Raw genomic sequence first — 25,810 nt, forward strand, 5'->3', positions numbered from 1 at the left:
GAGGACCACTGCAGAGGGAGCTCAATGTGACTATAATATGGGACATATATCCCAACATGGATGAAAATAAAGAAATGCACCAGCCAAATACGTTAAAGATTTATTTAATTTAGGAAAATTCACGTCACCTTGTACAATTACTCTTTCGTCCATTCCTTAAAACATCCTGAGACACTGAATCGCTGAAACAACATAATTGCATTTTGTATATGATGAGAGGACAAGACACGAGTACACATTCTATTTTTTAACCACTTGAATAGAAAAGGTAAAAGGCAAGACTACTTCCTGGCTATACTCCACAGAGCTGTGTATGTCAAAGAGCACATAGCATTTTTCTGCTGTAGATGTTACTGTCTTGTCATTCTGTTATAGCCTCCTGCTGTTCACCCCTACAGAGAGCAGGGCCCTGTTCAAATGGTTTTAACATGCATCCTTCCTACCTTCCTTGAGGTAATTACTGATATCTATGAGACTAGATTAGCCCTTGAAAGACCAGTGATTTCCTCAAGGATGGAAGCATTGTAAAAGTATTGAAACAGACCCAAGACCTGTGCTCTATTGTACCAGGTACACCAGGGTGTCTCCTATGTCTATGCTGAGGCCATTGTCTGTCATGAGGACCTTCCTGTCAGCCAGGCTGATGCTGAAGGACGACTTGTCAGAGATGGGCAGCTTGCCCTGCTCCTCCCTCCCCAGGACGGGCACCCGGCGAGGCCCCAGGACAGGGTCCTCAAAGCGCATCAGCTTCACTTTGGACAGGTCTGCAAGGGGACAGGAAGACAATGTAAATGCTTCACGTCAGTCAGGTCTACAGGACATAAGGAACGTGTTGAACAGCACCCATAAAATAACCACATTCTGCTAATTGTATGATCAGAGGTTACTGTACGGAAACTAAGAGCAGGGTACTCCTCTAATTACTACTAGACTTAAACAATTAGTACATCTAAAAGAACAATGTATACTCCCTCAGTAAAACTAACTTGAAAAGTGAACAAGAAAACAGCAATAGCCCAGGGCAGGCTATTAACAAACCATGATAAAATATGGTTCAATTACACGGTATCAATAAGAAAGCAGTGAAGTCGCAAGGTCCTCGGGGGTTTAATAACATACCTTTAATGAATCTGTTGACTTTGGATAGTCTACGGATGATGCCGTCTCTGCTGTCGCCCTGTCGGATGTCAATAGTGGTGGTGAAGAGACCGTTGGATGGCTGGGGGTTGAGCAGGGACACTGCCACACCGGGCTAGGGGACACAAAACACACAGCTCACTGGTCTGAACTAAATGCATCATTCACCAAGTGTTCAAATCATTATACGGACATGCATATGCATGTTGTCGTGAATTATTTACCATGGCTTTCAAAAATGTTTAAGTGCACATTGTGGTTTAAGAAAAAAATGATGAATGGTCTAAAAATAAAAAGATGTCTCTCAAAACTCTGCTGATGCAACTATAATGATGCAAAAATCTGTGTGGAGGGCTGATTAAGCAGAAATAGTGGTAGGATTTACTTCGGATCTGAAGACACTGAACGGTTTCCCTGGGCAACAGTCCTCCTTTATTTTGTCATCTGCCTCTGATGTGAATACCACATCTATCTGATCAAGCTGGGGATGAAAAGAGGAGAGCGCGAGAGAGAGAGAGAATGAGAAAGCGAGAGAGAATGAGAAAGATTGAGGGAGAAACGATTAGCACAGTAGTTTAATATTTGACAGGGCCAGTGTGACATGCAGAGTGTGTTCAAAATGTTCCAAATTCATACTGTGGTGAACAGGGGGAGGGCAAATAAAAGAGCATTGGCATTAGCCTGAAATCCTGAAGCGATTGGCGCTGCAGCAAAGTTACCCTGATTGCACATTCAAGGCAACTGTTGTCGTTTCAGTATAATTGAGACTGGCTACAGAGGGGATTACAAACTAGATCTTTGTGTGCCAATAGATGCCTCTAAATAAAGGGGGCTGGCTGAATCACTCTGGTCAATACAGTACTAATAAAGTACACTTCCCTAGTGGGGAATTAGCTTGGATAATGAATGAGGTGGGAAATAGGTTAGATTGATAAAACACATAGGGCTGTATGGACAGTCGTGCTCTTAAGCAGATACAAAATAGCCGCATTCCACCCTCGAGGTGAGGGATAAACGAACAGGCAAACTAAAAGAGAAGTCAACAGGAACGAGGGCTGTTTAACAACAACGGCTTGATGGATGTATACACTTGTTTCAGTGATTACCCGGGGGCTAAGAGTTAGAGAACGAACATCAGGTTGTCCTCCACAACATATTCCATGAAACGTGCAGTGCTGGGAGAAAGTGAGGGAAGAGTGTTTGGTGTACCTCCAAAGAGTTAGTCAGGTAAACTAGGTTCTCCAGCAGCACGGCCCGCTCGTCAAACTCCAGTTCCAGGTCCAGAACCCTGGCGCCATTCTTCTCCAGGTTTTCCTGAGGAACACGACACACAGCAGTTAGCCTTAAAGCTCTCTTGTTCACATCCATTTGACATACAGCACGGTTTTACAGTCAACACAGGCAATCATCTGGCTTGGAACACAGGCAATCTGGCTGGTTTGTTTGATCACTTTGGCACAGCCATACCTCTAGCAATACACCATGCTGAGCTCAACCACTGAGTAAGGCTAGCAAATCACTGTTGTGCTGCCCCTGTATGAATACAATTGATTTAATGAAGGAAATCTTGTCCTCGATGTGCTTAACTGTACAGAGAGATGTTTATTCTTATTAGTCTCCTTGTGAGAATGCAGAGCCTGGCAGAGGTCAGCCGAGAACTGTGTTATAGTGAGACACCCCCCACCCCACCATAGATCAGGGCCCTGGGGGAGCAGAAAAGGGCCAACCCTCCTGTCCTCAGCCTCACCTTGATCATGGCCACGAATGGCATCACTCTCTTCATGTACTTTTTGAGCTCCGGCAGGGCGCCAAGCTCCATGACAATGACCTTGTTATCAGGCAGAACGCCCTTGTTGCTCTGAACACACACACAGGGAAGAACACACACACACGAACGGGGGGGGGGGAAGAGTGTCAGAGTCTATCATCAAGGGGATTCCAGGTTGTCAGCAGAATGACATTTTCTGCCTCTGGGCAGATCACAGCTCACAGTAGGGTCTCTCCATTCTGTAGCAACTCCACCCCAAAACAACAGGAGGGAACAGCTTGAACTCACATTTTATAACTATCTATTTCTAAACAGACTTAGGATGCGTCTCAAATGGCACCCTATTCTCTATATAGTGCACTACTTTTCACCACAAACCTATAGGACTCAGCCTATGAGCCCTGGTAAAAAAGTAGTGCACTACATAGGGAATAGGGTGTCCTTTGGGGCTCAGGTTAAAAACCTAGTTGAGTCAGGTTCATAGTGGATTCTTTCCCCCAGATTCCCAGTCTGCCTTGTATGATTCCCCATCAGGCAGATTCCTGGGGGTTGGTACTTGCCTTGTAGTGTTTTCCCAGCAGCGAGAGGGCGCTGTGCTGCCAGGAGGGGTACGTCTTGGCCACGTAGATGGTGCAGTGGGAGGGCTTGGCCATGGGCTTCACATCACCCTTCTGTTGAGGGGAGGGACACAGACAGAGACGGAAAACGGAGAGCTCAGTCAGTCTGCTAGTACTGTTCCAGTCTTATTAAACAACAGCAGTAGCATTACCCTGGCTGCGATGCGCATCAGAGCAGGCAGTCCTGATCCAGCCTGACATCCATTATCACACCGCCTGGATTAATATGACATGACTGAGAAAAGTCACTCTAGTTAATGCTGCCAAGCCTACTCCACTCCCGTTATACAAGATCACCCTCTGCTGAAACCTATCGGCAGTAGTCATTATCCCGCTCTAAAAGCTACTGTGTAAACCAGTCTCTGTGCCAAGTGGAGCCGGGCATCCGTGAACTCATATTACATGACAGCTGTCGTCTCTTCCAGTCACCATGCTAGACACTTTACCTTCACGTTCGCTTTTCCCACCCCTCTCTTCTGAGATGAGTAGTGGAGGGTGTGTGTGAGCCACACATTAAATATGTCTAGTCCCCATGGCAGGATGCTACAGCTAGTCTAATGGTCTCTGAATGTCTCTGAAGCAGAGCTGTTCTCACTGATGGTCACGATTCAATCCGTATCGCGGAAGTTCAGCTATATAGTGCGATTGAAACGTATGGGTAATTTCCGATTGAGTATACAAATGTTGTAAAAAAATAAAATAAAAAAAGGACAACTCGAATAAAACGTATGAAAGAGAGCTTCAAGTTGTAATATTCTCCTTTGCCATATAATTACATATAGCTAGAATCATATATGAATTATAGGATCTGTGCTCCCTGCTGCCTCCAGGCACTTACTAATGGAATGTCAAAATGTAGACAAGGTTGAAAAAAAAAAAACATACATGCTAGAAGCTATGACTATATAGCGCTCCGCCATACACGCTTGTCACTAAAACAGGCTACTACACAACCATCATCAGGTTAACATCTGTCTAGGACTGTATCCATTTGAGAGTGAGAGCTCATTGGTCTCTGCAGTGCTGTGAGAACATTACTAAAACAATGAGATCTAACATGTCACTATCGGGGAATGGCTGCTCAACTTAGTGAGATTTGCCTGTAGCCAAGGCCTGGTATTGTCATGGTTTAATGAAGCGACTTGTTTTCTGGCTCAATGTGCTCTGTGAAAGGGAGAAGATTCTGCAGGACCATTGTGTCTCATTTAACAATTAGGCTTTTCATCAAACATTAACCACAAAGGTGCATTTCAAAACTTAGTTCAGCTCCATAAAGCACACATTAATATTCACTCACGCTATTACTGTGGTACTGGTACAAATGTATTGTCATTGCAATAAAATGGCTAGTTCCCTGTTGGCTGTGTGCCCAGATCTCTCTGCACCTTGGCAGAGCGTTAATGATGTGACCTTGCTCTTAGGTAGCTATAGGTCTTACCTTGCTCTTAGTGGGGTGCCAGGTAGCTATAGGTCTTACCTTGCTCTTGGGGGGTGCCAGGTAGGCCTTAAGGCGTATTCTTAGGTCATGGGCTGTCTCCATGACGTACTGAGAAGAGCGCATCAGCACCTCGTCTACTGGACCTGCCACTGGCCACAATGCTTTCATCAGAGAGCCAGTCTGGGGAGAGAGGGGGTATTATGGAAATATTTATGACCACAACCTTTTTTGGGGAGAGGGGGTTGCGGTTTTAACTTCAGTAGGGAAAGCTGATCCTACATCCTTTTGTTTAAGCCAAAAGTAACTGGACTGCGAAAGGGGAAACTGTATAGAAACTAGTTACAGTAGGTACATGCGTAACCTATTAAAAACGTGTTGTTATTCGGAAAACCAAGTATAGCCTTTCATCCCGACAAGGTTCTGATATGGATGTATGGCCTTTAGAGGTTGTCATATTGTGAGCCTTGTCACCCTTACCTTGCCCATGAGACCCCAGGTGTGTTCACAGAGGTGTGGGCAGATGGGGGCCAGCAGCAGGGTCTGCTTCTCAATGAACTGGAACACCAGGTCCCGGTGCATCCCCTCGATGGCCAGCTCCCTGTACTTATCCTTGGCCGCCTGCCAGGACACACACACACAGTTTAGGGTCTCATCACTGGTGATTGGGCACGCTGCACACAGCCCAAACACTGGCAGATGTCAGCTTGTTACCTGGAACTCAAAAAAGCCGCTCTTCAACGCCTCCTTGTACATCATCCTCTGATAGTGCTGCTCGGTCTTCATGATGCCTGCATTCATGTCACTGAACAGGGGGAAATAAGTCAACCAGTCTTAGAACTATTCTAAGGTCAGACATTTATCCTCGCTAGAGATCAATTAGTTGGAGTTTGGATGACGAATCCACACTCATTTTTGTCTCATTCGACTGTACCTGCCGAACACACGGTCGTTGAAGGTGTCGGCTGGCCCGGTCCTCAGGTTGTTCTGATTGGCTATCATCTCCTTGACCCACTCCACCCAGGTGTAGAGGCGCAGGATGCCAGCGTCGGCCATGGCCTCCACAAAGTTAGCGTCTTCCACTGTGTCTCCCGCGTCCGCCAGGGCCATGCGCATCCCTGGGCAAAGGAACACACAACATGGTAAGACTGTGTGCGTTCCCTGAGTGTTAAACACAAACACACTATTACAGCGGCACTGCTAGAAACAAGCACTTTGACACTAAAAAAGCTGAGTTTGATCAATTTGTAAAATGATGCATAATAACAATCAGAGCGTCAAAAAAATTCCCCTCCATCCTCTCCTGTCTTCTACAAAAGTATGTGAAGAGCGCAGTGTATTTAGGCAGTCCAACGTCTACATAAATAACCAGAACGAAGCACTCAGCCTCAGGCATGGCATCATCTCAAAATGATTCATCTCCCATCACCACTCTGGAACAGATGGCATTGATTTCTATTCTCCAAGTAGGAAGAGGAGATCAAAAGGAAGCCAGGAGAAGCGATCCCACTGCTCTGCTCCCCTTTCTGTTCCCCAAATAAAGCAAGCCACCCTCCCATCAGAGGAGAAACATTGAGAAGTAAAGAATAACTAATTGATTATGCTAACGACTTCCGGGAATAAATGACTGCTCCTCTCATAAAGCTTCCTAGCAATTAGGAAGCATTGTGTTAAGAGGCTGGAATGCTTACCGTCAGCAGAGAACTTGGCGATGGCGTCCCTCAGAGTGAGGAAATTGCCCGTGGATTTAGACATCTGATGAATACAAACACAGATCGTTAGGAGGATCACACACACGCTTTTTGTGCAAGACACTGACGTCTTCAGACAAACACACTGCTCCCATCATGCCAGAGCAGGAGACAGAAAAAGGAGAGTTCATTGCAGTTAACATCTATTTGAGAAAGGCAAAAACACACCTTTTCAGAGTTCAATAACAGGTGACCATTGGCTCGGACTGCCTGCGGCCATTTTCCGCTGTGTACACAAAGATAATCTCCTTGAAAATCATGGGACTCTGGAGAAATTGTCTTACATTCATACAATCTGCAAGGCGTCAAACCCATAACTGATTAGACCCTGCAGTGAATTGCCATTAGGCTTAAAGCTGGGCGATATGGACAAGAATCCGTATCACGATAAATGTACTGAATTATCACCATAACGATAAATTTATAACAATGTGCACCAGTTAATTTTTTGAATGGTTGTGGCTACCATTGTCTCGTTTCATTTCAAACTTCAAATTCCTCTATGTAAGCCTACGTTCTTCTAGCAAAGCATGTAAACGTTTAAATCTAAACTATTATATTAATTAGGAGGAATACCGGACTTGTACCCCTGCAGCAGCCCTAGCACCAGAGAGAGGCAAGCAGGCAGGCGGGCAGAGACAGGAAGGTGGTACGTCTCACCTGTCATTGGGCCACATGGCCACGTGGTTGTACAGGTAGTAGGATAGGTGGTTGGGCACCAGGTCCTTCCCAGACACACGGGCATCCACGGGGTACCAGTACTCAAACTCCCTCCTCAGCCTCTGCAGGTGCTCCTTGGGGATGTCCGTCTTGGGGAAGGGAGAGCTCTTGAAGAAGATGAAGTCCCACACCTCCCTGGTCATCTGCTCTGGCCTTACAGAGAGAGAGAGTGCAGGCACAGACTCAGATTATGTAGTGGCTCCAATAGTACTGTATCCATAACCAAATAGGGATTCAGAATTCTGGCACAGCGCATTTATCCTCTTCCTCGAAAAGGTATACATGTGCATAACAGTACATGATTATCATATACATCGCCAACTACTACAATACAAACTTTCTCCATTGCAATATGTTTAAAAGGACATCTGAACATGCTGCATCCATCTGCATCCACAGATGCCTATCGCCGCTAAATAAGACAACCGTGTGAGAGTCGAGTGGCGCATACTTGATCCCTAGAGGTGAGGGTCCCTGTCCGTTGAGCACTCCCCCCTGGAGGAAGTGAGCCACGGTGTAGTAGGCCATGTAAATGGTAGAGTCAGATAGGGACTCGATCAGCCACTGCTGGTCCCACGGCAACCTTGTACCTATGACAACAAGCAGTACAAAAAAAAAAAACACTTAATGTGAACGGTAAGGGATATGCTTATCATATCATTACTATGGCTTAGCATAATGAATCCACCAATGAAATGGATAACTGATCATTAAGCATGTGAAACGTGTCCTTCCTGCAGTTTGGCACATGACTTCCTAAAAAATGCTTCCTTATTGTGGGTATTTTGTCTCCATCTTAAGTCCATGCAAATTCCAAAAAGGCTCTGAACGGTTACTGATGGTCTCAAAAGATGCTCTGGACGTGAGAGGTCCCAGAAAGTTCTGACAATGTGACTCTCTATGGGGTCTAGTTACAGACTGTATTTTATAGCTATAACAAGGCCCAGAGTTGTATGGTCACATGGTCAGTAAAACCTCCCGGTTCTGCACAGAACCCGCTGTGTTGTGACAAACTAACTCCACCGCCTGTCACCCTCCTCCACCGCCTGTCACCCTCCTCACCCAGTCCGTAGGTACGAGAGCAGGCGTGCTCCTGGAGCCAGTCCAGAGTGGCCTCAAAGTTCTTCCTCGTCTCGTCACAGAACCTAAAGAGTCAAACATATACAGGAAGCACAGTTTGAACATATCCGTATTGACCAGACACACAGCCAACAAAATCGTCAACACACTGACACATTCCTTTGACAAGGAGCTTGTTAGCAGTGGTATAGTCACTGAAGGGAGCTGGGGTAGTTGAGCGACAGAACAGCGGAATGACTCACGTCTCCAGTGGCTTCAGGCATTCCATGGCCTGCTGTTTCCACTCTTTGTCTCCATAATCCAGATACCTGTCAGACAGACACCACATACTTTAGGAATTTGGCTCAGAAATGTTCAGTTTAGAGTTTCCCTAATAATTACCCTTAGATACTTGTCTATGCTGTCGCTGTCAGGGAGCCTTGGATCCACACTGAATATCGCGCCGTTTCACCATTGCTATCAGTGAATAGACACAAAACAGAAAAACGACCATAAATCAGGGAGTATTTTCAGACTCCCATACTCACCACTGGTCGCATAGTGCCACCACACACTCGTCTGAAGAGCGTGACATCACCTGCTTCTCTGGCTCCATGTAGATCAAAGCTTGGCCCTGGGAACATTGGTAGAGATCCCAGTTAGAAAACAGAGACATAAAGAACCGTATCAAACACATCATACAGGTCAGAGAAAGAACCAACAGTAGCATACAGCACCACATTGTAAACATAGTTGCAGAAAATAAAGACGCAATAAATAGATTGGTATCAAATAATTGATGTCAACCAGGGTACCTTCTCCACCATCATCTTCTGGATGGGTTTCTTGACATCCTGCACCCTTTGGCCCTTGTAGCCTTCAACCAGCATGATCTGAGAAAAAAAAGACCATTCATTAGAAAATCTGAGAATGTGGATGTTGATTTTTCATATACTATTGTATGTTGTATACCTCTGATGCACATCTATAGCCCCCAATATCCTGAAATGTTCTACGGGGATAAATAAAGCTGCATTGTATTACACGCATGCATAGTCGAGATGTTCTGTGTAGCCATTAGGACTCACCCCTTCATAGAAGCCCTTGAGGTAAACCTTCTCCTTGGCCTCTGCCAGCTTCTCGCGGTCATTCTGGCTCTGGATCTTCAACTCGTCACACACCAGAGGAGCAGACAGGTTCCCATAGCCAGGGATCTCAATGATGGGCACCTGGAGGAGTAGGGCAACAGTGAATATTAGGCACATACTGCACTGTCTGATCATTTAGGACCAGATAAAGGACGTGAGAGGCAAGGCAAGGGTGTCAAGTATGACTTAAGCTTACCGGCTCAAAAGGTAGGACCATCTTGTCTTCGATACCATATTTCTCTCTCAGGGCCTATAAGAGGAATACAAGTAATCTCCAATTACATCACCAACCAAAACACATTTTGCAATGCATAGGTTAACTAAAACAGACCAGTAGCCACAAACGAGCACAGTTCTGTACAGTTAGTGTCACCTGTTTCTTTTTGATATCCCTGAGGGCAGCGATGTCATCAGGTGCGTCGGACGGTACGCTGGTGACAATTCCAGTGCCTGGGAGAGGGGGGGGGGGGTCACAAAAGTGGACCAAAGTCACATGACTAACAAAACCAACATCTACAAACCACAAGAAATGCCCCTGCTGTGTCCTCTGAGAAAGTCACTGCCTTTTCTATCAAACACAGGAAGATGCACATTGGAGCGAACAAAGCCATAGATATCTGCATTCTGATATTTCAATTTAGCCACACCATTTTGATGCAGATGTAAACGCCTGGAGCAAAGCGGACCAAAATGATTAATTGTAATGACTCATAGTGCAGCATCCCCTCAGGTGTACATCAGTAAGTCACAACTTGTCTGTCGGCCCTGCGTTCAAGACCGAAATTAGTTAAAGAAATGTTTGATAAACAAAAAAGTAGACCAGTTTAAAAAGGACAAAAAATGTCACCGCTGTGCCATATAGCGATAACTGATACACAATACGACACGGATTCAAAATGTAGCATTTTTCAATTTACCAAAATAATAGCAACGTTTTGGTACTGTCCATACGTAGATTTTTTTTGGTCACAGGTTCAGGAATGGCTGAAAAATTGCAACATTACCCGGAGACAAAGCTGCAAATCACACTGTTGGGTGACTTTAAAAGTCCTAGTCAATCAATCAATAATATAATACTCTTAGCCAAAAAAAATATTTACAATCTGTAGAAATAACGAGAATAGAAAGGTTCAGAACTTGTGAAACATCACAGCTGAGTAAAAATATAAATCTAAAAATAAAATGGATGGTGTTCAGAGATTGATGGGAGGGGGTTGAGGGGAGCTGAATAATGGGATTAAAAACAAAAAGAGACCTATTGTAAAATATACTGTGTCCGTAAAATGTATATTACTGTGCATTTGGAAAGTATTCAGACCCCTTGACTTTCTCCACATTTGGTTACGTTACAGCCTTATTCTAAAATGGATCAAAAAATAAATCCCCTCATCAATCTACACACAATACCCATAATGACAACTAGAAAAAAGGAGATTTTTTTTGCAAATGTATTAAAAAATAAAACATTTACACAAGTATTCAGACTCTTTGCTAAGAGACTAAATTGAGCTCAGGTGCATGTTGTTTCCATTGATCATCCTTGAGATGTTTCTACAACTTGATTGGAGTCCACCTGTGGTAAATTCAATTGATTGGTCATGATTTGGGAAGGTACACACCTGTCTATACAAGTTCCCACAGTTGACAGTGCATGTCAGAGCAAAAACGAAGCCATGAAGTCAAAGGAATTGTCAGTAGAGCTCCGAGACAGGATTGTGTCGAGGCACAGATCTGGTGAAGGGTCCCAAAAAATGTCTGCAGCATTGAAAGTCCCCCAAGAACAGTGGCTTCCATCATTCTTAAAATGGAAGAAGTTTAGAACCTCCAAGACTCTTCCTAGAGCTGGCCGCCCGAACAAACGGAGCAATTGGGGGGGGCCTTGGTCAGGGAGGTGACCAAGAACCCAGAGCTCCTCGGTGGAGATGGGAGAACCTTCCAGAAGGACAACCATCGCTGCAGCACTCCACCAATCAGGCATTTATGGTAGAGTGACCAGACGGAAGCCACTCCTCAGTAAAAAGGCACATGACAGCCCGCTTGGAGTTTGCCAAAAGGCGCCTAAAGTGCTCTCAGGCCATGAGAAACAAGATTCTCTGGTCTGATGAAACCAAGATTGAACTCTTTGGCCTGAAAGTCAAGCATCACGTCTGGAGGAAACCTGGCACCATCCCTACGGTGAAGCATGGTGGTGGCAGCATCATGCTATGGGGATGTATTTCAGCAGCAGGGACCAGGAAACTAGTCAGGATCGAAGGAAAGATGAACGGAGCAAAGTACAGAGAAATCCTTGATGAAAACCTTCTCCAGAGCGCTCAGGACCTCAGACTTGAGCAAAGGTTCACCTTCCAAATGGACAACAACCCTAAGCACACAGCCAAGACAACATCAGATTGGCTTCAGGACAAGTCTCTCAATGTCCTTGAGTGGCCCAGCCAGAGTCTGGACTTGAACCTGATCTCCGGAAATCTGAAAATAGCTGTGCAGCGACGCTCCCCATCCAACTTGACAGAGCTTGAGAGGACCTGCAGAGAAGAATGGGAGAAACTCCCCAAATACAGGTGTGCCAAGCTTGTAGCGTCATACCCAAGAAGACTCGCTGCCAAATGTGCAAACTACCTGCCTTCCAGGACACCTTCAGCACCCGATGTCACAGGAAGGCCAAAAAGATCAAGGACAATAATCACCTGAGCCACTGCCTGTTCACACCACTATCATCCAGAAGGTGAGGTCAGTACAGGTGCATCAAAGCTGGGACCGAGAGACTGAAAAACAGCTATCTCAAGACCATCAGACTTAAATAGCCATCACTAGCACATAGACGCTGCTGCCTACATACGACTTGAAATCACTGGCCACTTTAATAAAATGGAACACTAGTCATTTTAAATCAACTTTACATATCTTGCATTACTCATCTCATATGTATATACTGTATTCTATACTATCTACTGTATCTTAGTCTATGCCGCTCTGACATTGCTCGTTCATATATATTCTTAATTCCATTATTCTAAATTCCATTGCTTTACTTAGATGTGTGTATATGTTGTGAAATTGTTAGATATTACTGCACTGTCAGAGCTAGAAACAAGCATTTCGCTACTCCCGCAACAACATCTGCTAAACACGTCTATTTGACCAATAAAATATGATTTGATTTCAACAAAGTACTGAGTAAAGGGTCTGAATACTTACGTAAATGTGATATGATTTATTTTTTATAATTTATCAAAAATGTCTAAACCCCTTTTTGCTTTGTCGTTATGAGGTATTATGTGTAGATTGAGGGGGGGAAAAACAATTTAATCCATTTTAGAATAAGGGTGTAACGTAACAAAACGTGGAAAAAGTCATGGGGTCTGAATACTTCCCGAATGCAGTTAAAAGCCTAAGTGTTGTTCTCCATTAGTTGACTTCAATTAGGGGAGGGGTGGTAGTGTTAGGGGAATATAATAAAGACACAGAAAAAAGATTTATCAATAAAATATGGGGATTGGAAATGATGCAGGCAATTACATTGATGGAAGCTGATCTACCCCCTAATAAAAAGTCATCTTTGTTGTCCATCTCAGCAATGTTCACTGTGCTCTACAATGACTTATGTCTCCTTCACTTTAGCTCTTAAAAAGGAGGACTGCCTCAAGCCGTCTCAATGTGCTCTAGCAGAGACAGGATGGATGCAGTTAAAAAGCGGCATTTGGAGCCTTCTCAAGACTTTATTCCAATACCTTTGTCCTCCTTGATGGTAAGCATGGGCAGGGCATAGATGGTCCGGTAAGACGTCAGCGGGGCACTAAGAGCACATCCCAGAATATCCTACAGAGAAGGTAAAAAGACATTTACCACTATGTGAGTGCGTGGTCACATAGTGTCACACTGTGCGTGCGTGTCAGAGGGAACTCAGGCTATTTAACGTACATTATTGCGTAAGTGTGTGTGCAGACACTTAAACATAAGGATGTAATTTAAATGTGCACACCTTTCCCAGAACATCCATGATGACTGTAACCTTGCCGTTCTCCTTGGTGAAGCCTTGGTAAGACATGTTCCTAGCTGACCTCCTCGTGCTAATGAACACGTCTCCACAGGCCATCTCAAAGGCTATGTACTTGATGTCAGGATGGACCCAGCAGTTAGTCTGGCCAAACATGGTCTCTGGTCTGAGAGTAGCTGCCACCAAGAAGATGTTCTTGCCTTTAAGGCCACTGAGGGTAACAGTTTTCAGAAGAGTATTTGCACAAGGTGGATGGTAGTCTTTCCCCAACTAGCAACAAATGTTACCTGCTATCAGGCCAAACTGCTAGGTCTAAAATGTGACAAAGTTGATTGTATATCATATCAATGACAATGTAGGTCATGCTAAAAAATACACTGTCTGGTCTGCTACATACAGTACCTTAGTTTTGCAGGGTAGGGCTCTACAACCTTCATCTTGATGAGGGTATACTCCTGTGGTCCAACTCCCTAGAATGTAAAAACTTTATTATAGAGCTGCAGCTACACAGAAGAGGGACAAAACCTCCTTGAGATTATGTTCCTGCCATCCAGGACATCTATACCATGCAGTGTCAGAGGAAGGCCCTAAAAATTGTCAAACTCCAGCGACCCAAGTCATAACCTGTTCCCTCTGCTACAGCAAGTCTAGAACCAACATGACCATGAACAGCTTCTACCCCCTAGCCAAGTCTACTAAATAGTTGATTAAATAATTAACCAAATAGCTACCAGGACTATCTGCACTGACACTTTTTGCACTAACTTTGACTCATCACATACACTGCTGCTACTGTTTATTATCTGTCACTTTATTCCAAGTTATATATACATATCTACCTCAATTACTTCATACTCCTGCATATCGACTCGGTACTGGTACCCCGTGTATATAGCCAAGTTATCACTACTCATTGTGCATTTATTATTATTTCTCCATTTTCTTTCTCTCTGCATTGTTGGAAAGGGCCCGTAGGTAAGCATTTCATTGTTATCTGTTGTTTCCGAAGCATGTGTTGAATAAAATGTAATGTAGTAGAAAGAAAATCTCACCTCTCCAGTCTGCCTGTCATGGTCCATACATGGCTGTCCATCTTTTGGAGAGTAGATGGTATACCTGCGAAAAGTTATCGAATCAATGTAATAATGCTACAAGGTTTACGCATTGCAAGGTTATAATAAACCTTTCCAAGTTCTAAACATACCTTTTACCAAACTTGATTTTCTTCCTCTCTTTCAGGGTGATGAACTGCCACCTCACGAAGGAGTCGTAGAAAGGGTTGACATCGGTTGTGATGAAGGAGCGTCGCCAGTCCACCTGTGATATAATTATGCTTAAGAACCTGGACAGCACCTGAAATACTTTCAAAGTGTAGTAATGGTTGTTGATCTGTACATTTAGGTCTGAATCTTAACTTGAGAACCACACACTTAACTTTCAAATAGTCATACATGGATGTCATTGCTACAGTACTGTTTTTAATTGGTTAACGTTGCATAGGCATACATTTAAGTCATGTTTTTAAAAAATCTGAGCGGTAGATCTCGGGCTTACACTGCCTCAGAAAAGGTTGGTGACCACTGTTCTAGTTTTACCTGTTAGCACTATGAACGTTTCCCTTAACTGCGGCAATTGTGATCCAATCAACGCAGTATTACCCATTTTCAATGAAACATACCAAAATGAACAATGCAAGAGATTTTGTTGTAGGCAGAAGAAAGCATCAGAGCAGGATTCTATTGCATTGACACGCACGACTCAGCCCGGACTCTACAGAGACCGGTGCGGCATAAACAGAGCTGCATTAGGCCTAGATGCAAAAAGACCATTGTCAGATGTGGATCTGTGCCGTTTACTTTGAACTGGACTGTGTTTACAGCATGAGCGGTCGTGAGTAGATGCGCTTGTTTTGATATCAAAGCGAGAGCTGCATGTAGTCACGTGTGCACATTTTGTTCATATTCTGTCTAGTTATGGAGTTATTAGCCCAGTTATAGATCATTTGTAGTCAGCAATAGGGGAGTGATTGCTTCCTACAAGAGAATAAAATGTGTGCATTTATTTTATTCTTGTACCCTTTTTCTCCCCAATTTCACGGTATCCAATTGTCCCATCGCTGCAGCTCCCGCACGGACTCGGGAGAGGTGAAGGTCAAGTGCCATGCGTCCTCCGAAACACGACCCCGCCAAGCCGTACTGCTTCTTGACACAATGCTCACTTAACCTGGAAGCCAGCCACACCAATGTGTCGGAGGAAACACCGTACACCTGGTGACCGTGTCAGCGTGCATGCGCTTGGCCCGCCACAGGAGACGCTAGAGCGCGATGGGACAAGGACATCCCGGCCAGCCAAACCCTCCACTAACACGGACGACGCTGCGCCAATTTTACGTCTCCTCATGGATCTCCCGTTTGCGGCCGGCTGCAACACTGCCCGGTATCGAACCAGGATCTGTAGTGACGCAGCTAGCACTGCGATGCAGTGCCTTAGACTGCTGCGCCACTCGGGAGGCCAAAATGTGTACATTTCTAAACATCTTTGAAGAGCGAGTCAGGTAAAGAGCTGTTTCTTTTGTCTTAAAGGGGCAGTGTTGTATTTTGAGACAGGCTTCAATAAGCTAAGTAGCCAATAGGCAGAGTATAGCATCATTTCTGATTCTGATAATGGTATGGGAATAATGTATTTTATTTTGAAAGTGGTTTCTTGTACCAAACAACATTTTAAGTCACCTTGTCTGAAGGACACGTTGATAAACAGGGTAATATCAAGCTATGCGTGTTTTTTTCAAAAGTCTCATGGAATGTAGGCCCACATTGAACACCATACATTGGGTGCTACAGTAGGCTGAATGAAAACAGCTATTTCCATGTTAAAGCTGTTATGGGATGTATTTTCTCCATTGTTCTTGACGGTAGGCCTATTATGATCAAATAGCCACAGTAGCCTACTTGACCACTTAAAACTAACTTAAAGCAGGTACAGTCTCAGTGTTCACAGTAAACGTGTGAGCTGGAAGCTGCATAGAATTTCCACAATGTTCAAGTTTGGGCCCAGGAGACGTGAAATTTGCTTAATTTTATTTTGTAACTAAGGGAACATTGGTCACGATCTGGTTACCTATAACTACAAACAGTTATGATTTCACATATTAATTACTTATTTCAGGATATCTTCTAAACTGCACACAATGTACTCTCATCATATGGAGAATCTACTCTGCGTTAGCTAACTTGAGCTGGCTAACGTTAACCATTAGCTATACAGACCGAATGTTGGTAGTGGTGAGCTACAATCCACCAATCTCAATGTGGCTTAAACAACCAGATTCCCCACACATGGGGGACGCATGATCCTGCTCGGCTTTTCCAGTCTAGGTTGCTCTGACTTCTCCTATACCAGCGACAGGCTTGCCTCTGGCAAATCATTTCTGCCTGATTGAACTGTTTAGTACCTTGCCTGGACTTCTTTTTCATCCCCCAATTTGTTTGGTCAATTTTTTGACCCGTTCTTCCTATGGATTATTGCCTCTGGAATCTATCTACTTGGATTTACCACACTATATCGCTATTGGATTAGCTGACTCTCCCTCGACCAGTGAAGCGGTCTCTTGCTCTGAAGCGCCTCGCTCCTAACTCAGCCGTCAATCGGTAAGTCTCTACTTTATATCGGCTGGCTTTTTTTGTGTTCTGTGGGATCCTGCCTCTGCTAGACTAGTTGGTGTTGATTTCTGGCTTATAACATAGCTATATTGACCATGGTGGTTGGCTAGCTAGGCTAGTGAACAGGCAAAAATATCTAACTTTAACTGGCTGGCTAAGGCAACTGCATATACCGGTAACATTACTTGATAACTGGTTAGATGGCGTTATGCATTTCCCAAACTTTGGTTTACTTTAATGCATCTGTAAGCTAGGCGCTGATAGCAACTGGCTGACTCAACTGGCTGGTAGGGCTAATGTTAGCAGGCAAGTTGGCTAGCAACCTTGCAAGCTGATTTGTAACAAATTCATAAAGTATTTGCTTGTAAATTGGCTGAACATTTTATTGAAACCAGTAGTAATCAGTGCCAACGATTGTTTAATTTTAAGTTATACATTGTTATTTCTGTTAGAGTTCACAGTATAGGGAACAGGCTGGCTTGCAAGGCCGTCCATATTACCCACTCCACGGAAAAACATTTTCCGGCATGACATCGGCATTCTGATCGGTTTTATGTAATTACTCGAAATATAAAAAAGTGAGGTGAGGAATTCAGACTTAAATGCATATACTAATACAAATCCATATGTTACGTTTTTGCTCCCTACCCTTTAACATCAGGATTCATGGTACTGCATACAAGAAACAAGCTCAGTTTACTGGTTTCTTGTCATTAAATCGAATGGTCACATACGTGATTTGCAGATGTTATTGCGGGTGTAGCGAAATGCTTGTGCTTCTAGCTCTGACGGTGCAGTAATATCTGACAAATTACACAACATATACCCAAATCTGACTAACATAGTATAGAATACAGTAATTACATATGAGATGAGTAATGCCAGATATGTAAACATTAAAAAGTGTTCCATTCCTTAAAAAGTGGCCAGAGATTAAGTCTATGCCTATAGGCAACATCCTCTAATGTGCTAATGATGGCTGTTTAACAGTCTGACGGCCTTGAGACTGAAAAACCGCTTCTGTCTCTCGGTCCCAACTTTGATGCACCTGTACTGACCTGGCCTTCTGGATGATAGCGGGATGAACAGGCAGTGGCTCGGGTGGTTGATGTCCTAGATGATCTTTTTGGCCTTCCTGTGACATTGGGTGCTGAAGGTGTCCTGGAGGGTGGGTAGTTTGCTCCCGGTGATGCGTTGTGCAGACCACAAGTCAAATTTCTTTAGCCTCCTGAGGTTGAAGAGGGTCTGTTGCGTCCTCTTCACCACACAATCTGTGTGGGTGGTCCATTTCAGTTTGTCAGTGATGTGTACGCCAAGGAACTTGAAGCTTTCCACCTTCTCCATTGCGGTCCCGTCGATGTAGATAGGGGGGTGCTACCTCTGCTGTTTCCTGAAGTCCCCGATCATCTCCTTTGTTTTGTTGACGTTGGCTGAGAGGTTGTTTTGCAGGCACCACACTCCCAGAGCCCTCACCTCCTCCCTGTAGGCTGTCTCGTCATCGATGGTAATCAAGCCTACTACTGTTGTGTCGTCTGCAAACTTGATGATTGAGTTGGAGGCGTGCATGGCCACGCAGTCATGGGTGAACAGGGAGTACAAGAGAGGGGGAGGAGCACGCACCCTTGTGGGGCCCCAGTTTTGAGGATCAGCTGAGTGGAGGTGATATTTCCTACCTTCACCACCTGAGGGCGGCCCGTCAGAAAGTCCTGGACCCAGTTGCACAGGGCGGGGGTTCCGGCCCAGGGCCATGAGCTTAATGAGGAGCTTGGAGGGTACTATGTTGTTGAATACTGAGCTATAGTCAAACAGCATTCTTACATAGGTATTCCTCTTGTCCAGATGGGATAGGGCAGTGTGCAGAGTGATGGCGATTGCATCGTCTGTGGATCTATTGGGGCGGTAAGCAAATTGAAGTGGGTCTGGGGTAGCAGGTAAGGTAGAGGTGACATGATCCTTGACTAGTCTCTCAAAGCACTTCATGATGACAGAAGTGAGTGCTACGGGGTGTTAGTCATTAAGTTCAGTTACCTTTGCCTTCCTGGGTACAGGAACAATGGTGGCCATCTTGAAGCAAGTGGGCACAACAGACTGGGATAGGGAGAGATTGAATATGTCCTTAAACACACCAACCAGCTGGTCTGCACATGCTCTGAGGACACAGCTAGGGAAACCGTCTCGGCCGGCAGCCTTTCGAGGGTTAACACATTTAAATGTTTTACTCACGTCGACCATGGAGAAGGAGAGCCCACAGTCCTTGGTAGCGGGCCACGTCAGTGGCACTGTGTTATCCTCAAAGTGTGCAAAGAATGTCTTTCGCCTGTCCGGAAGCAAGACGTCGGTCTCCGCGACATGGCTGGTTTTCCTTTTGTAGTCTGATTTTCTGTAGTCCCTGCCACATACGTCTCGTGTCTGAGCCGTTGAATTGCAACTCCACTTTGTCTCTATACTGACGTTTAGCTTGTTTGATTGCCTTGGTGTGAATAACTACACTGTTTATATTACCAGTCACCTTGACATGGTTAAATGCGGTGGTTCGCGAATGCTACCATCTATCCACGGTTTCTGGTTAGGGTAGGTTTTAACTTCTTGTGAATAGGGGGCGCTGTTTTCACTTTGGGGAAAAATCGTGCCCAATTTAAACGGCCTCGTACTCTATTCTAGATCGTACAATATGCATATTATTATTACTATTGGATAGAAAACACTCAAGTTTCTAAAACTGTTTGAATTATATCTGTGAGTAAAACAGAACTCATTTTGCAGCAAACTTCCAGAAAGGAAGTGAAAAATCTGAAAACGATGCTCTGTTCCAGGGCCTGCCTATTCAATTGCCTAATATTTATGGATTTGCATGCACTGCATACGCCTTCCACTAGATGTCAACAGGCAGTGGAAGGTGGAATGGGGTGTCTAGCTTGATCTGAGGCCGAACAAGAGCTCTTGGAATGACGTGACCAGAATTTCCTTTCTCTACCTAGGCGCGGGAAGGACATCAACATTGGCTTCTGAAAAGCGTTCGGTATACACGGTGGATATCTCCGGCTCTGACTTTATTTGATAGATGTGATAAAAACATCGTAAAGTAGTTTTTTTCAACCGAGTTGTATCAGTTTATTCAACGTTTATTGCGACTTTTGGAATTTTCCTTTCTTTGCGTCAGGAGAAGATGGGCATGTTCACGCCACATGGCTAGCTAAGGTTGCTAATTCGACAGGAGAAAAGGACATTCTAAAACCAAACAACGATTTATTCTGGACCTAGGACTCCTTGTACAAGATTCTGATGGAAGCTCAGCAAAAGTAAGAACAATTTATGATGTTATTTCGTATTTCTGTGGAAAATGTTGAGTCCTATTTTCCGCCCTTTTTGCGGGGGCGGTCTCGCTATAACGTAAGCTGTTTGTTATGGTAAGTTATTTAAAAAAATCTAACACGGCGGTTGCATTAAGAACTAGTGTATCTTTCATTTGCTGTCCAAAATGTATTTTTTAGTAAAGTTTATGAGTTCTTTGGTCAGATTAGGTGAGTGTCCAAACTAGCTCCGGACAATTTGGTGAATCGATGCTACATATTCACAATGTATAACCACGGTTTGCAGCTCAAAATATGCACATTTTCGAACAAAACATAAGTGTATTGTATAACCTGATGTTATAAGACTGTCATCTGATGAAGTTGGTCAAGGTTAGTGATTAATTTTATATATTTTGCTGGTTTTTGCGATCGCTACCTTTTGCTGCTGATAAATGCATTTGTGTGTTTGGCTATTGTGGTAAGCTAATATAATGCTATATTGTGTTTTTGCTGTAAACACTTAAAATCTGAAATATTGGCTGGATTCACAAGATGTTTATCTTTCATTTGCTGTACACCATGTATTTTTCATAAATGTTTTATGATGAGTATTTGGGTATTTCACGTTGCTCTCTGTAATTATTCTGGCTGCTTTGGTGATATTTTTGATGGTAGCTGCAATGTAAAACTATGATTTATACTTCAAATATGCACATTTTCGAACAAAACATAAATGTATTGTATAACATGTTATAAGACTCATCTGATGAAGCTGTTTCTTGGTTAGTGACTAATTATATCTCTATTTGGTCGGATTTGTGATAGCCACCTATGCGGTAGAAAAATTGTGAAAATATGCGGTTGAGTCTTTTGCTATTGTGGTTAGCTAATAGAAATACATAGTGTTTTCTCTGTAAAAAAAATTAAAAATCGGAAATGATGGCTGGATTCACAAGATGTGTATCTTTCATTTGCTGTATTGGACTTGTGATTTCATGAAAATTATATTATATGATATCCCTGTCGCGTTAGGCTAGGCTATGCTAGTCAGCTTTTTTGATGAGGAGGATCCCGGATCCGGGAGAGAGAAGCGGTAGAGGTTTTAAGTCACAGTGGGTACTACATCTCCAATAAACTTCCTTATAAGCTCAGTCAGCGTATCCGTGTATGCGTCTAGATTATAAATCGCAAGCTACCCGAAACATATCCCAGTTCACGTGATCAAAACAATCCTGAAGCGTGGATTCCGATTGGTCAGACAAGCGTTGAATAGCTCAAAGCACTGTTTGAGTTTCTGCCTGTAGGACGGGAGGAGCAAGATGGAGTCGTGGTCAGATTTGCCGAAAGGAGGAGGTCCTTGTAAGCATTCCGGAAGTTTGAAAAGCAATGGTCGAGAGTCTTAGCAGCGTGAGTAGTACAGTCGATATGTTGATAGAACTTCGGCAGCCTAGTCCTCAGATGTGCTTTGTTAAAATCCCCAGCTACAATAAATGCAACCTCAGGATATGTAGTTTCCAGTTAACATAAAGTCAGTCCAGTGACGTTCCTTGAGGGCCGTCGAGGTATCGGCTTGAGGTGGGATGTAAATGGCCGCGGCAATGACAGAGAACTCTTGGGAGACAATATGGTCGGCATTTAATTGCGAGGTATTCTAGGTCGAGTGAACAAAAGGACTTGAGTTCCTGTATGTTCCTAGAATTACACCATGAGTCGTTAATCATGAAATACACCCCTCCGTATCCTGGAGATATTTATTCCTGTTTGCGCGATGTATTGAAAATCCTGCTGGCTTCACCGACTCCGACAGAGTATCCCGAGAGAGCCATATTTTCGTTTAACAAAGTATGTGTTAAGGGATTTTTGTGTTTAATGACTAAAATATGTATACATTTGACTTAGAATTATAACTAAACAGAATACTACTATGTTACTGTATGGATGAATGAATCTTATTATAATCATAATGCTGAATATAATATGTTCCTTATTAGAAAGAATGGAGTTATCTTCAGACAGGCTGGAATGCTGTGTTCCTTACAGGACATTCTGTCTCTACCCAGGGAGGGGAGAGACCTTGGGCCGGTTGTAAATTGTTTAACAGGTGGCAGACAACGTAATGAGGCTGTGACCTGTATTGCCATTGTATCCGAGAGGAGGATGGACATTAAAACCTATGACATTATCTTTATTATATAACCTGATGTAAATTGTAATATGATCAGTACTCTCGAGAATAAACGCTATTGATTGATTGATTTTGAGACTGGTTTCTGTCCATTTTATGCTGATAAGTATCTTACAAATTCTTATGTATGGACAGAGTGTTTTAATTGAATTGGTTGATAAACATAGGAATTAAATTCCTTTAACAGTATGTTACAGGCCCGATGTCTCTCTGGAAAGAAATCCTTGCTCTAAGCTCATCAACTTTGTTATCCAAAGACTGAACATTAGCGAGTAATATACTCGGAAGCGGTTGGTGGTGTGCGCGCCTCCTAAGTCGAACCAGCAGGCAGCCTCGAGACATTATCACTCACCTTCACACCCATCATCTTCAGGTCTTTCACGGCCATGGGTGGGAAGTACTCCAGCCAGTGCGCCGCGTTTGCAAACGGCACTATCTCCATGTCACTCAACCCCAGAGACTTCATTATGTCCCACTGGAATTTCGACCCTCCAGCCTTTGCCACTGCTTTGCTCTGATGATCACACACAAGAGATTACAATGAGATTACATGGTGTATGAATGGGAACAATTTCCCCCAAGAATATGAGTAGCGCAGAGGATCAATTTCATAAAAAGTTCACCTTTTTGCCCTTAGCTTTGTCCTTAATGATGAACTCATCTGCAAACTTGGGCTTCTCCTCTTCTTCCTCCTCCTCAGGAAACTGTGGTGGGTTGCCGTAAACCTCCATCTCTCTCTTCAGCTTGTCTGCACAGGCCTGTGGATTAAAATACATTTTAATGTCTAACTTCCAACCATGACCATGTATAATGTACACAGCAAACAAGTGATTAAAATTAACTCACTTTGATTGGCATTCCTGTACAATGCAACCCAAATGGGAATAGGCATTGCTTCCCTTTCAAGCGTTGGAAACCAGCAGCAAACTACAAAAGAAAAAGACAGATATGTCAGCAAATTGTAAAATTAATCTTTCACAGAGGATATTGAACATAAGACTAATAGTGCTAAATGTAAGTCAAATCTATATAAATCTTACCTCGCACTTCGAAAGGCAGAAAGTATGACCAAGATGCAGCCTTCCATTCATGTAAGGGTAGGGGAAGGTGACAAAGTATTTGTTTTTGCTACAAAGGAGAGGGTGGTCCATTACAAATTGGTTGGGAAAAGTGGACATGAAAATTAAAATAGAGCGTTGATGATCATAAAATAACAGTCCCAGTAGACTTACTTGGTGCTTTCCCCAATAGTGGTGGGTGCATCACAATCAAACGTTCTTTCCTTCTCCCATTTCTGCTGGATGTCCTCTTCTATCTTTCTGAGGAAGTCCAACTTAGCTGTTCCCTTCCGCTCCTAAAATTAATGTAATGCATAATTTAAATGTAGATTTTTTAATTATTATTAAACATCAAATAGGCGTCTTAACTAGATAGCCAGACGTAGGTCTCTTCCCGGTGACTAGTTTCGTCTTTTCAAAGTAACGTGTTAGCTGCTAGCTAGCAAGCTAGTTCAAGTTAGCTAATGCTAATGCAGCTAAGTGCTAGCTAACAAAGTAGTTGGCTAGTTATGCATAATATGACTAGCATTAAACCTGAAAAACATCATACATGCACAAGTGGAGTAAGTAGCCACGACGTACCGTCATCTTGATATAGAAATATACAGAAAACGGTAAAAACGGATAATCTGTCAAGAAAACCCACGCCACCAGCTTCGGCACTTGGCTGATGACATCTACACTACAGCAAGGGACAGCTCATTCACCCTATGCAGACTTCTGGGAAATGTAGTAAGAGCGAGTGGCTCTTTCGTAGCATATGGACACAGACTACATTCTCTGGAGTACAAAAACACAATAAGAATATTTCACGCATATAAAGATATAAAACTATATATATATAAGACCTTGTCTAAAATCGTATCAAAATCATTTCACCCTGTTTAAAATATATATATATATATAATATATAATATAATATATATTTTTTTTTTAACAGGGTGAAATGATTTTGATACGATTTTAGACAACGATTTTAGACAATATACACTTGTCTAAAATCGTATCAAAATCATTTCACCCTGTTTAAAAAATATATATATTTTTAAATATGTATATATATATATAATATATATATTTTTTTTTTAACAGGGTGAAATGATTTTGATACGATTTTAGACAAGGTCTTATTTTCCTACCAACTGAGTGAAGAGTCAACCCTGGCCTGGCTCCAGTATTATTGAAACTTTGAAATTGAATTTTTAAATAGATTTGCAAAACAAGAGAGAAATCCTACAAAAGTTTTTTAATTTAATTTATTTTATTTTATTGACAACAAATCAATACAGAGAGTACATGAGAGAACACAAGTATATATAGATTATATACAATGGACAATTGAGCTAGGAGGTACAATATCACATTACACAAAGACCTTAAGGGACATACATACACTTATAATTCGAACAGCTTTTTTGTTAGTAGAGTATTTAATTGTTTTAAAATACAGCTCAATTTATTTTTGTAGTGTAAGAAAATGTGTTTGTTTTTGTTTGTAAATTTACATTTGTGAATATGAAATTGGGCCAAAAGAATAATGAAATTAATTACAGAAAAATGTTTCAGCTTATTCCTATCGTAGGTAATGAATCCAAGCAGTACATCTCTCCACAATAGTGTAAGACCTTCATAAAAGTGTTCAATTATAAATCTACTGATGTCTTGCCACAGTTTTCTTACATGAATACAATGCCAAAAAAGATGCAACACTGTTTCTGGGTGGTCATTACAAAAGGAGCAATTTGAGTTGATATTTTCCTTAAACTTCTTCATATAGTGGTTGACAGGATAATATTTACGAATCATTTTAAAGGAAACTTCCATAATTTTCTTAACAAGTAGGTATGTGTGTGGCAACATCCAAACTTTTTTCCAACAGATATTATCAATAAATCCATTCCAATAAGGCATGGCATAAGGTGTAGATAGATACAACATCCTGCTGAAACAAGGTTCGTATCGCTCTGTTGTTGAATTGACCAAAAG

The 25,810-nt window shown here is 42.9% G+C and overlaps 1 protein-coding gene across 1 annotated transcript; it reads right to left on the reverse strand.

Moving 5' to 3' along the window:
* Positions 1–86: 86 nt before the first annotated feature.
* Positions 87–24,520, reverse strand: LOC120032272 (leucine--tRNA ligase, cytoplasmic-like). Its single transcript, XM_038978291.1, has 32 exons — positions 24,407–24,520; positions 23,999–24,120; positions 23,807–23,894; positions 23,613–23,693; positions 23,390–23,524; positions 23,119–23,280; positions 14,834–14,946; positions 14,682–14,745; positions 14,032–14,099; positions 13,615–13,840; positions 13,364–13,451; positions 10,009–10,085; positions 9,832–9,885; positions 9,576–9,716; positions 9,303–9,380; positions 9,036–9,121; positions 8,751–8,816; positions 8,491–8,573; positions 7,880–8,018; positions 7,369–7,581; positions 6,877–6,934; positions 6,649–6,712; positions 5,892–6,075; positions 5,672–5,762; positions 5,438–5,578; positions 5,000–5,140; positions 3,466–3,576; positions 2,885–2,995; positions 2,347–2,451; positions 1,523–1,618; positions 1,120–1,252; positions 87–764 (listed from the first exon to the last, which is right to left on the reverse strand). Exons 1-32 carry the CDS (start codon positions 24,410–24,412, stop codon positions 559–561), a joined length of 3,531 nt encoding a protein of 1,176 aa, XP_038834219.1. The 5' UTR covers positions 24,413–24,520; the 3' UTR covers positions 87–558.
* Between the last annotated feature and the right edge of the window lie 1,290 nt (positions 24,521–25,810).

The sequence above is a fragment of the Salvelinus namaycush genome, chromosome 3 (genome assembly GCF_016432855.1).
Source record: "Salvelinus namaycush isolate Seneca chromosome 3, SaNama_1.0, whole genome shotgun sequence".
NCBI classification, from domain to species: domain Eukaryota; kingdom Metazoa; phylum Chordata; class Actinopteri; order Salmoniformes; family Salmonidae; genus Salvelinus; species Salvelinus namaycush.

Coding starts and splice junctions, on each gene's coding strand:
- LOC120032272 (XM_038978291.1), bottom strand. Junction 13,841..14,031: donor CCCTACCCTGCAAAACTAAG/GTACTGTATGTA, acceptor TGTTACCCTCAG/TGGCCTTAAAGGCAAGAACA. Junction 9,886..10,008: donor GGGATATCAAAAAGAAACAG/GTGACACTAACT, acceptor TTCCTCTTATAG/GCCCTGAGAGAGAAATATGG.